At 40.4% G+C, this 12,989-nt stretch overlaps 1 protein-coding gene across 1 annotated transcript in view; it reads left to right on the plus strand.

Annotated features, from left to right (window-relative positions):
• bsg (basigin) overlaps positions 1-12,318 on the plus strand; it is a 17,429-nt gene extending 5,111 nt beyond the window's left edge. Inside the window, exons 2-8 of the mRNA XM_050054876.1 lie at positions 4,885-5,053; positions 5,896-5,984; positions 7,031-7,167; positions 7,377-7,653; positions 10,226-10,250; positions 10,344-10,416; positions 10,560-12,318. Coding sequence (XP_049910833.1) covers positions 4,885-5,053; positions 5,896-5,984; positions 7,031-7,167; positions 7,377-7,653; positions 10,226-10,250; positions 10,344-10,404 — 758 coding nt within the window. The 3' untranslated portion in view covers positions 10,405-10,416; positions 10,560-12,318. The remainder of the gene's footprint in view (positions 1-4,884; positions 5,054-5,895; positions 5,985-7,030; positions 7,168-7,376; positions 7,654-10,225; positions 10,251-10,343; positions 10,417-10,559) is intronic.
• Positions 12,319-12,989: the final 671 nt, after the last annotated feature.

Genomic DNA, 12,989 nt, shown 5'->3' on the forward strand with positions numbered 1-12,989 from the left:
GCGCAACGATTACGTAACATCCAGAGCCCGTAACTTTACAGGAACCTTCCTCGTACTCCGCTCTCTCAGTGGAGACACGGCGGTTGAGAGGGCCGAGCGAGAGGACGTTCCTGTAGTAGTTCCTGCCCCCCAAATAGTACCAGGAACTTCTTCAGTGGAAACGGGCCTAATATGTCCGACTTCACTGATTAGCTGAGCTATGAGCTTAGCTCGACTACTGCGTGCATGTAAACGTACTTAGTGCGTCATCAAGCCATGTTTTCAGGCCCCACCCAAAAAAATCCTGGACACAGAAATCTTTGTGCATTTTCAACAAGCATTTTTTAACATGTATAATGTGTTAAGAGAGGAATCACTGATTTAGCTTTACCTGTACTTGACTATATTTTCATCAAAGGAATCTAGAAAAAGGGTCTGCATGTGAAACAACAACAACAAAAAACAGATATGTAAGTTTAGGATAAACTCAATTTTCATTTGTGCTGTTAACCTGTGCCCTGTATTAGTCTTGGATTGAAAAGCTGGCCGTGTCTTGGCCTGTAGCGTGAGAATGTTATTCCTCACTGGACCCACCTAAGTGTATAATCCCGCTGACCACCACTGAGTGCCCAAACAAGTCCAACCAGCCCACTGTGACTGTGGAGAGCTGCGATACTTGAAAGCAAACAAATATCTGGAAGCAAATGCATTGCATGCATGCAACAGTCAGTCGGGGGTTTGTACGCTTTAAAGTGTAGCCACAAAATAAGTTTCCTGATACACACCCAAGCAGGATTTGACACCCTAATCAAGCTGACCAGCACATTTCATTCAAACAATGCATGCATGCCTTTGTTAATCTGTTCGGTACAGTTGATTGCGCAACAGCTAAAAACAAGTGTTTTTAATGTTCCTCCCATGTGAATGTGTCACTGGCAAATGCAGTATGTTTCAATTTGCCACTCAGTGGAGACTGACTGTGTTGACTTTCACAAACATTGATGTCATGTGTACACCCTGCATGAAGCCATTTGCAGAATGTTCTGAAAAATAGGCGATGTGTAATTCAACACCCTAACCACCGTTGGGTGACACAAGGCACAGCAGAGAAATGGCACCGGCTCAGAATGCTTGCATGTCCCAAGGCTTTCATGGATTTATTTTTTATTATTATTTTTATTATGTGAAATGTTTTTCATTTCAACCTCATCTGCTTTTCTCTTCATGTTCTGTTTCATTCATTTGTATTGATTTCATAGGAATGCTGTTGGATGCTTTTAATGTTCTGTTGTTGTCTTTTTGCTTTGTGTATTTCTTTTTTGCTTTAACTGCCTTTAGGGATGTCTTGATCAAGCTTTTTTAGCTCACAGGCCCAACATGAATTATTGAGTAATTGCTAATATAAGGCCTTTAAAGGCACTTAATTTGGTACGTTGAATTGACACTAAAAAAATCCACTGATAAAGAATTCAGTGTGTCACAGAGATGATTACCCAGTCCTTAAAAGAAACACCTCCAAGTGCAATGCTGCACAGTTCAACTGCAACACAAATTACAGCCTCTGAAATGATTATAGCCTTGAGTGATTACCTTTCTATAACAGTATAAACAGAAACACCATGGCCTTCCTGATGCATGATGTACATAATAAATTGGAAACTGGGTGTAGGCCTGTCATGACAATTACGTTTTCAATTTATCTTGCGATATAAGGACATAACCTCAATCATTTTGCTGGCCTTGATGTTGCCTGTTGTGTTTACATGCATGTTTAGTGACATAAGAATGTCACCAACATTTTAGCCAACAGCAGGGTTTTCCTTACCATTTTAAGATTTCTCTTTCTCTCTACTCTCGCCTTTTTGCACGAGTCCGAAGAAAAACTAAACAACATTTCAAAGATGACACAACACAGCTTACCGTTAGCCTGCAGCTGCATTTTTGAAAAGGAAGACACACCGTCCTGATGGCGGTTAGCTTGCCAACCCCAGGCAATGAGCCAAAAAGTCTGTCATTTGTAGTTTTATCCTCGAACAACTTCACCCTCCACTCTATAAATCCTCCAGCAAACCACCTGGTTACGGAGGTACCTGCTGTGTTCTGGGATCTTCACTAAGCTTGTTCATTAGCCCCAAGAGGCATAAATTGGTTTTACTTTTGTTGGCCAGTTTTTTTTACTAAGTCTCAAATGAGTATTTTGGGGCTACTCCTACGAAGATACTAAAATAAGATATATTTTATATATACTTTCTTGTATGTATTAGCGGATGTTAATTACTTTTAATAAAAAATATGTTTTTTGTTTTTTTTCATACACTCAATTCCAACGGTTGAATATTTTTAAGAATTAGGATAGCATTGCTCTTCGAATGGGTGTACTAGCAATATTATGCTATTATATCGTCATTAAGTCAGCAACATGAAATGGTCTCAAAATTATTGATTTCTGGAATAATACATCGTCCAATAAAAGTAGTTATTGTGACAGGCCTAACTGAGTGTGCCGCTTTATGCTGTGCTCTCAGATCAGCTCAGGTCATCCCTAATTGCATTTCTTTTTTTTGTCTTGATGGGTCAGAGTACCAGGAATGATCAAAATAATTGGGGGGGAAATGCTGCTCTGATCTATGCTTTTTCTATGTGCGTACTTTCATATTTTCATTTCATTTGTGTTTAATTAACTTTGTTTCTTTTTCTTTCTTTTTCCTATTTGCTTGTCTTTCTTCCATCACGGCCTTTTATCACCAATCCATGAAATCACCTGGCTTGCTTTAAACCCACCACATTCAAAAACTTCTTGAAATCTCTTGTCGCTGGGCTGACTGTAAACCATGCTCAGCGGGCTTTATCAAGTCTCCCCTGTCTCAGATGAAGCTGATCGATGACAGCGCAGAGCTGCACTGTGAGGTGATAGGGAACCCCATCCCTGAGGTGCAGTGGTGGTTTGTAGAGGGTGAAGAGCCCAACGAGACCTTCACCCAGCTCTTTGACGGGGCACGGTATGACCGTGTGCAAATAAATGCCACATATATAGCACATGCCACTAGCACCATTCACCTCACTAGCCTCACCCTCAACGACTCAGGCACATACGAGTGCCGCGCTTCCAACGACCCTGACCGCAATGATCTGAGGAAGACGCCAAAAATCAAGTGGATCCGCTCGCAGGCAAACATTATTGTGATCGAAAGTGAGTGGCAGAGGAAGCATGAGGAGACTCCGGTCAAAGTAGCTTGGCTGTTATCTCCTCATTAGTGAAGTCCTGGACATTCAGCTCCTGTTACACTCAACTCCCATGTTTCCCGGTCCAGTACCCTCTCCATCCTGCTTCACCCAGTCCACACTTCCCTCTCCTCTCCTCAAAAGCTCCACGGTTATCCTGTAGTAGAAACCGAACCTGGTCATAAAGCATGGCTGGGCCGCTCCCTAATCCCGTGTTACTTGATACATAATGTCTTCAATCTGATGCCTTTTTTTACCCTGTTTCAAGGCTTAGGTAGCGTTATGATAGGCTGTCATTCATATAATACTGGTCATAAGGTTGGAAATTTGCAGATGGCTCCTGCAGGAAAATTATTGCATGTAAACAGTATGTAATTGAAGAAAAACAAAAAAAAGGGGTGTCAGATTTCTTGATTACTATCGCTTCTTGGTAGATATTTATTTTGCTAGCGTTTTCCTTAATTGATACTAACATTGGCAATGCCCCTTTTGTTTAATGCTTGTAGACCATTCCTGTGGCCCATAACCGACTGAACTGAAGGCACAGAAGATGGCAACTACTTATGAAAAATAGACTCAGCCATGGGGTATCTTTCTGCCTTGTGGTCCAGTATTATTGTTTTGAATTGGTCAGTTTCTTCACCCAGTTGAAGCAAAAATCCTTAATTATAACATTTTACCATGTGATTGGCAACGATAACTGCCAACAGTTTTTCATCCCCTTCCTGTTGCTTCTTCTGCATGTATTTAAAGATCTTTTCCCTGTGACCTTGTTGTAGACTACTGTATCTTTTAGATTTCCAGTACAACTCCTGTTTTCCCCTCCATTCTAGTGTCGGTGGGACAGATCTCCCCGTATTGGGGAGCTCTTTCCACCTTTATTGGAAAGTTCTGTGCATTTGTTCAGAACTTGTTCTTGTGTCACACTGTTTTCTTGTTCTATTTTGTGAGAATGGATTTCCACCTCAAACTCGGTAAGCTGAAGGATAATGCCGATAACATAGTTGGTGATACTTCGATAACCTCTTGACACCCAACAGTTGTTGTCTTAACAAAATCCCAATCTATATTTGCACCCTGGCAAGAGTAAGAAGAATAACTGAAACAATCAAGTGCTGTGGTCTCATAGTTGACCTCTTCTACCTTGCCTACCTTTTTATTTCCTCGCTTATTGAGTGCGATAATAGGACTGTCACATACATGGTATGCCCGATGACATTTAGTTCCATTAATCATTTATTTTTGTAAAGACAATTGTTGAGTGTCGAGAGCCAAAATGTAAATTAAACATGCCTTAAAAACGAATCACCCAGTGATACTGATACATTCCAAGGCAATACCTTCAGGTCAGTAATGGAGTGTAAAGGTATTAAGACCTACAAAGGCAGAGTTCAGTAACTACACACCAAAGTGCAGGTACTCTGTTTTCTTGTTACTGCAAATGTAAAAAGCTTTCACAGAAATTACACATTTCTATGGCATAATATTTTTATATTGTAAAACAGAAAACCAGATACAAGTTAAAACTAACATGGCCAAATATGTAGTTACTGGGTTTTGCTTTTGTAGGGCAGCATTGGTGTCTATACCTGCAAAAATGCTGTTTAATGCCAGTTAGCTGAAATTTTACATTTTAGAAAAGGATGGCAAATGATTAATTTTTTTGTCTCTGTTTATCTGAAGGCCCAAACATCATCACCGAACCTCCTGAGGTCACCAACCAGACCTCCGCGATCCTCAGCTGCAACTTGACAGAGTCCAGCCTTCCCAGCAAGGGCTCCCACTGGGTGCACAATGGCAAAGTCCTGGAAGAATCTAAGTCCAATGAAGCCCATTCATACACAGTCCTCCGGTAAGTAGCTACATCAACCCAATTGTGCCATATGAGCAGATCTGCCCCGCAGTTACTATGGCACTGTAAATATGCTCATCCTATGATCATTTACTCAGCGGTACTGAGTGAATTAACCATACTAGAAAATGGAAAGCTGAGCTGGCTTTGATACTTAAGAGTGTCATTGGTTTAGAAAGCCATTTTGTAGCCTGAAAGTGTCTTGCTCTAGTCCTTTACTCTGATGGTTATGCTGTCCCTTTCTGGCTTTGTTACTACAGTCACTGTCCATCTTTATTCTCTAATGTTCTCTCCATCGCACTCTGCCTTTTGCTTGTCTGTCGTGACGTCCCTCCCCCTCTCACGACTCTCCCTTTCTCCCTGGCTGCCTCCATTAGCAGCAAAGCTAGGGGCGCCATTCAGGCATTCACTGCTCTTGATTAGCAGAGAGATGGACCGTGCAGTCGTGCAGCTTTGCCGGTAGTCTTGGCAGCAGGGATAAGCGCCCCTAGCAGTGTGCTCACTTGCCCTGACCTTAATTCCCCATTAGAGAGAGCAGGCAGAACTGTACGGGACAGCAGCACCAAACAAAAGTGGGATTGTGATTACCAGGGGAAATTTGAAATATTTGTTGCATGGACAAGCAGCTTTATTTTTTACCCCCGGCTCTTGAGCATACACAGAGTTCTGTTGTGAATTTTCTACTCAACTAAGTGGAAAACTAATCACTGTCATTGAAGTGGCATCAGCAGAGTTGGTCCACCTGCTCTAGGCTACATCTACAGAGAAATATTTACCTGTGGTCTATTAATTAGGAGTGACACTCAGAGTTCTCACATCGTTTATTTGTTTTCCTCTCATAGTTTGGACAAGATCACCCACAGCTCTGGTGGAAAGTATGAATGTGTGTTTCTGACTGATCCAGAGGTGAAGCAGACAATTGAAGTCAAAAGTAAGTTAATTCATAAATATCACAGATCAGAGTTGTATTCGTTGGTTATTTCATGTCAAGTTTATGTCATGTGTTTACATTGGGGTTTTAACATGGTTGTAAATGTTTTTATAGACGTTTTACATACAGTTTATCCTTAAGCGGCAGCAGTTTTCCAGGAAACGTAATTTGATGTTTGTTTTTATTAACAGTAAGTACTGCTAATATTTAAGGCCAGGCTTTGGCTATATGGATGTGGAAGTCTCCATTTACCTTCACTTTACAAAAATGAAGCCAAAATATCCTGGATACCGGCGCTGCCATCTGGCACTAGTGACTTTATTTAGAGCCATAGTCTGCGCAATAGCTTCCTCTGCAGTACTGAGTTCCCGTCATCCGACCAGTTGCAGGCAGTGCTATAGATGGCGAGCACTTGATTGGCACATACAGCTGTCAATCATGCAAATCCGCCATTTTATGAAATTAAATAATGAGAATGAATATCTAAAATGACAGAAACCATGTTTGGGGAAAATTCATTTGACATGATTTGGTATCAAACATTGAGCATAAATGAGCCCTTATATGTGGCCATTTGTTCACAACATCAAGTATAGACAGGGCCTAGGGATTTACCAGGAATACATTTCATTTATTGTATGCTTGAAGCTATTTAAAATTGTGGTTGGTGTAGAGACATAAGTCACTGAACATCTGCAACACTGGAGCTTTATTGAGAGATACTTACCGGACATAAGCCCTGATTTCCTCTGATGTTTTTTTCTCTTTGTGCAAATCACCATTTAAGAAAATCAATCTGCATCAAACACAGCTGAAAACTGGGTGTCATCTGCACATACACAGGGGAGACCGTTTGATAATTGAGTTGAACTGAAGTTCAGCAAACTGGGGATTAAATGGGAATTAATCAAACAATGTCGGTAGCTCCTTCAAACTCTTATATGAAGATGCCTCCTGCTTCAGGATAAACAATGAAGGCAGTTTATTTATTTAATATACAAACCTTCATATTCTAATCTGAATATGTGCTTCTGTTCCTGCTGTAGCACTTCCCCACGTTGCTGCCTACAAGCACTCTGAGCACGGCAATGAGAAAGACAAAGGTGTGATGGTCTGTGTGAGCCATGGCTATCCACTGCCCACTAACTGGAACTGGCACAAAGAGGAAGATGGTGTCCAAGTAGTATGTGTTAAAATTATTTATGATGTTTTTGATCTAGAGTTCTAAACCGGTGGACATAAACATTTTTAACAGCTTAAATATTGTGATGGTTCATAAGTTGTAAATGATGTATGTCCAGTAATTCAGTTGTAGAACATTGAATAATAATGAATGGTCACACCTGTCTTGCTATTTGCATGACTGACTTGTTGCTTAAACACAACCCTCAGCCTATCTTCAACGGCACCAGTGACAAATATGAGATCAAGAGCACCCCTAACAAGACCACTCTGACCGTTAATGACCTGAGCATCGAAAACGACATTGGAGACTACGTCTGTGCCGGAACCAATGAACTTGGCACAACTACTGACAAGATCCACCTGCGTGTCCGCAGTCGCTTGGCCGCTCTCTGGCCCTTCCTTGGCATCGTGGCCGAGGTCATCATCCTGGTGACCATCATCTTCATCTATGAGAAGAGGAGAAAGCCTGATGAGATCAACGACGGTACGTACACCATGTTACCTCCACCACTACAACTCTGCGGTTGTATTCAAACTGACATAAGCACTGTGTGAAAAAACACTGGCTCAAAAACAAAAAGGGGCAGGTTATGGGCAAATAAGTCATTTGGTCTGACACTGAATTTCCCAGTCAAATACATGCAAGGTGACATTATTTTGTTATGTGAATAGGCTTATTGTGCTGTTTAACCTTGCAAACGATAAAATACAAAGGCCCAAACACACCAAACCGACATCAAGCTAGTGTTGTTAAAGGCTGACCATTGCCTCGCTTCATGTCACCTGTATCTCAGCTAAAAAGTTGCACTTGAACACACCTCAAAATCTACAGCAAACAGCCAGGTAGCACGTACGTTCTGCACATGTGAGAGGAAATAACTCTCCATGCCAGCAGGCAGCGGTAGTCTGTATTAGGGATTAGACGTATTAAAGATGCTAGTTGGCCAGTTAGCACATTGACAACACAACCTGATGTGAAAAGAACAAAAGATATTTACTGTGCGCTAGCGAATAAAACATAAACAAAAAGCTAAAAACATAACCTTACCTCATTTAACAAATTTGTTTTGCTCTTGTACGCTTTTGACTTTAGCCATTTGTTAATTTCGTGACTTCTGTTTTCTCTTTACCTGCTCTGAGCAGAACTGCCAATCAGAAAGACTTTATTAATTGACGGGCTCTGCTGTCTCCGATGCCGATTCAACATGCTAAATTATCCCCCCCCCCAAAAAAAAACAGTTAGTGTCAACAGTGTAGGACACACTGCCAAAACTTGGGCGACAGACGTTGACCGAAGGCCCAACATTATTTTGTGCCCATGGTTTATCACTACAGTGATAACTTACTACAGTTGTCTCATCGTAAAGCACTCAAAGTGCTACTGATACAATTACTAGGCCTCCTAGGTCGTATTTAATCTTTTCACCAATATTTGAAGCAACACGTCGTCAGCAGTATTGTCCTATTTTAACACAGTACTGTTTTTGGTGTGAACAGCCACTCAGAGTTGAGAATTTTACTTGTCAATTCGCCACAATCATTAATGAAGTCCAAAACTTGCCAGCCATTTTCCTATTTTACTGGAATTTAAATTACACAGGTTTTGGTAGAGGAAAAATACCCTAATATCATGAATAGTTTGCTACTACAGTGACCAAATATCCACCAGGAAGTAAATGTACATTTTGAGGGCAGATATGGACATTTTCCAACCTGCATCCTCTGTCCCTTTGTTGTAATGTGTGGCTAAAAGAACATAAATAAGCCCCTTTGAAATCATTCAACTTCCAACAGGACAAGAATGTGTCAAACTGTAGGCCTTGTTTAAGAAGATTTATATCCCTCAGTGGCATGTTGAAGACTATTAAGACAATTAAAATGGGGATGTATGGACTGTAGTTGCATGCTTTCAATATGAATCCTTATTGTCTTTGATTTTGCTATAATTTACATTTTAAACTGAGGATCAGGAGTTAGCTTCCGTTTTTGTATAAACGATCTGTGATAGCAACTATTATTTTTATTATTTACATTTTTACTTCTCTGTTCGCTGCTGATTTTGCATTTTGGTAAGTGGACAAAACTGCATGTCAGACTGAAGTGGTTGAGCTGAGATGACCGAGTGGAAAAAGCTATGGGAGTCTGAATGAACTGCTTTCATAGTCACCACTTCTAAGAGGAATGCGCTCAAAGATTTGGTCACTCTTTCACTGGCCCTGCATTCAGAGCAAGCTTAAAGTATTTTCTCCCCACTCTCTATTGGTCCCCCCTTTAAAACATGCGTCTGAGCCAATGAAAGAGTCAAATGAGACACGTAAGCTAGTGTAATGGTTTGACATGAACTTGAACAGGTTGACAAGTGAGAGGTTTCAGCATTCTGTCTGCATGTCTCCTGCATCTTGTACTTTATGCATGATAAATGATAGGCAACCCTCTTCTCCAGGTCAGTACATCATTTACATCTGTCTCATTCACCATTTGGCCACAGAGATAGCCTTAAGTTGTGACTACGTGCTCTTGCTCCGGTGTGATACTGCCACTGTACATGCCAGGTTGTGTGTTAGCTCTGCCAGTTCAAAGGTGTTTACTGTTTCTGTATCTTATTACAGCCGCTGCAGTGTTCATTTGGTGTTCTTTGCTTGTATTGCATGAGCCTCTGTGATGCTAAGGGGTGACTCTAGACAGTGTACAAAAATGTTCATGAATAGAAATGTTCAAATCTTATCACAGATTTGCAAAAAAGACACAGCAGTCTGTTAAGTGACATCTTTTTTATAGAACATAAATGATTGTGTGTAGATTTGCTGCGTAAAAGGATTTTGTTACATCATTCATTGCCAGAAATGCAGCAGGTTGGCATGCTTCAGTTCATGTTTAGTTGGATTTGAACATAACCTCATTGGATCATGTTGCAGAGGATGTCATGTTCTAACGTTTGCTACCATCATCTGTGGGGGAGGGGGGCAGGCATGTGTTGCTCACACCAGTAACAGACATGTAACCTGCTATCAACTGACTCTTGTTTTTGTTTGCCCTCCTTCATTGATCATTCACAGATGACGACTCAGGCTCTGCTCCTCTGTAAGTAAACTCAGCAGCTCCATATATTGTTTGTCTCTGCAGATTATATATTTTTACAGAACTCATGTTTGCTCTGTAACATGTTTTTTTCAGGAAGAGCAATTCTACTGCAAACCACAAAGACAAGAATGTGAGGCAAAGGAATTCTAATTAGAAGCTGAACGAGGTGCGTCAGACTATGATGTTCTCCCTGAAATATAAATTCTGTGGGCTACCGCTCTACTCAAACCCAATTAAGAGTCTGAATATGAGACAAAAGTTTTTAAACCACTTTCATTCTTCACTCACGCATCTTTTCTTCTATCCTAGATGGACATCCAGATGGCAGTCCAGGACTCAGCTGTTGTGTGGCACATCATACTGTGCACCCTGCAATTTTCAGTACCTTTTTTGTGCTTGGGTGTTAATGTTCTAAGAAACTGACTGATTTCCTCTTGTTTTATTTTTTTCTTCTATATTCTTCTCCACATTGTGCAGCCACAGAACATAGTGTGAAGTAATTTCTGCTTGAGGCCGCGGGGCAAATATTGCATGAGTTAAAATGCCGTTTTAGCAAAGTATGTGTTCGTTGTAAAATCATTAGACCGTTCATGTGAGGAATGCCTCGTTTGTGGTTATTTTTCTGTTGATGCTGATTCTGCACTGACCTCACAGCTGTCGGTTTTTGCTTTTACACAGGGTTCCCATAATCATGAAGCTACTTGAAAAAGTTTTGGAATTGGAAAAAACTGATAACCAGGTTTGGAAGTGGTTTGGAATTAACAGAGTTTTGGAAATACATCGTTTTGGCTGTAGTTTAAAATACATTACTAAAAATCCCAGAGCATGTCTTGCGTTAAGCAAAATACATTCCTTGAAGCTTTTGCTGCGCTGCATGACTGTTGAAATGTCACTAGTATCACAGACCAGATGTGCATGGCGTCATTGCCAAGGCCACGCCCCCTTTTGGGGGGGTGGAGAAATAAGCTATGACATTGGGAGAGAAACAGAAGCTTATGTGTAGCTGGTTAACTGCAGCTTGCAAAGTACCTGTATGTGCCAGTCTGGTCTGTTGGCATATGCATCTAGTTGGTGGCAGGAATGTCTAACAAGTGAGTAAAGTTATCAAACGCCAGGAGCTTGCTTATGCGCACATGCCTTAAGTATGTGTCTCATAATGATGGCTGTATCTCTGTATAGGCTTACCTGTTTTAACAACTTTAAGTTGTGGAAATGGGTTAGAATATTATGGAAAAGTCACAGGAAAGGTTTTGAAACTTCATCAGTAGAAATGTGTGGGAACCCTGTTTTATATTCTATCTGGAATGGTTCCTTGCAAAACAGCACAAGTTCAGTTGAGAGGATCTGAAACATTTTAGATCCTAATTTATCACTGCCATTCTTATAGCAACCACTGGCGTGCGTTTGAATTCATGTTTGACCTGTCCCTACTCCACCGCACACCTCCTTTTGCAGAGTTTTATACTTTGCCTTAACAAGCACCATTTTCTCTTTTGTGTGTAAATGTGATACTTAAAATTAAATGCTGAAATAATTAATGAAGGTTTGGTTGCCATAAGAAATTACAGTTCTTTTAGTAGGAAAGCATTTGTCCTTTTAAATCCAGCTTTTATTTCCTTTTCCCATTAACATTTTAAATCGAAGTTTTAGTCACTGATGTTTTTGTTGCCGATGTCACATCCAGAGTAAAAATATATTAAGGACCAAGTGCAAGTAACATCTGTTGCTTCTGTCGAACGCAACTTGAATACTACACACTGAAGTTTATATTTAGTACCGGAGATTATCGTTTCAGATGTTTTTCTTTCTCACTCAATGTGATCTGAGATAGAAAACATCCTGTGTGCGATTGTTGGGCCGTCGTCTCTGTTCCCTCCACTGTGTAGATGATTCAGAAGCCATATGTTCCATTTAACCTGAGTAGTGTTGTGATTGGATGTTACCATTTCAGAGTTACACAAATTAAGAAGACCTAGTCAGAATTGTGTAAAGTGTTGTACCTTCCGAATACCTGGAACAACCATCTGTTGTACAACTTGCACAAACTGAATAAAGGTATTTGATTTTACGTGTTTGTGTTTACTTGCTCAACCTTAAACTCAAAGGGTGACTTGAATAGCGAGACAGGAAGCACTGTATACGAGGAGGCCAAAATGGCTGCACTGATCATAATCACTTTGTTTGTTGGAGTCACAGTCCTGCAAACAAACACAATGTGATCACAAGGAGAAAAAAAAGTTCTAAAACTTAAAGAATTAATTTGGTCTTTCTCATCCCATACCTTTTTGAAATGCTTAAACATGTAGGTTAAATCTTATTGAAAGCTTTACTTTTGAGAATCCAAGAACTCCACTGCAACTTTGCACATCTGAGCAGTTGTAGACGTACAAAGAAACATGCTCCATCTATTTGTAATGCCTCTGGGCTGGCACTAGCCAGGGCCAGAGGCATTATGTTTCCAGGTTGTCCGTCCGTCCCACTGTCATGAACGTAATATCACATTCTTTGAGGGATTTTTTTCAAATTTAGCACATACAGTGGTGTGAAAAAGTGTTTGCCCCCTTCCTGATTTCTTACTTTTTTGCATGTTTTCCACACTTAAATGTTTCAGATCATCAAACAAATTTAAACATTAGTCAAAGATAACACAAGTAAACACAAAATGCAGTTTTTAAATGAAGGGTTTTATTAATGAGGAAGAAAAAAATCCAAAGCTACATGGCCCTGTGTGAAAAAGTG

The sequence above is a fragment of the Epinephelus moara genome, chromosome 10, assembly GCF_006386435.1.
Source record: "Epinephelus moara isolate mb chromosome 10, YSFRI_EMoa_1.0, whole genome shotgun sequence".
NCBI classification, from domain to species: domain Eukaryota; kingdom Metazoa; phylum Chordata; class Actinopteri; order Perciformes; family Serranidae; genus Epinephelus; species Epinephelus moara.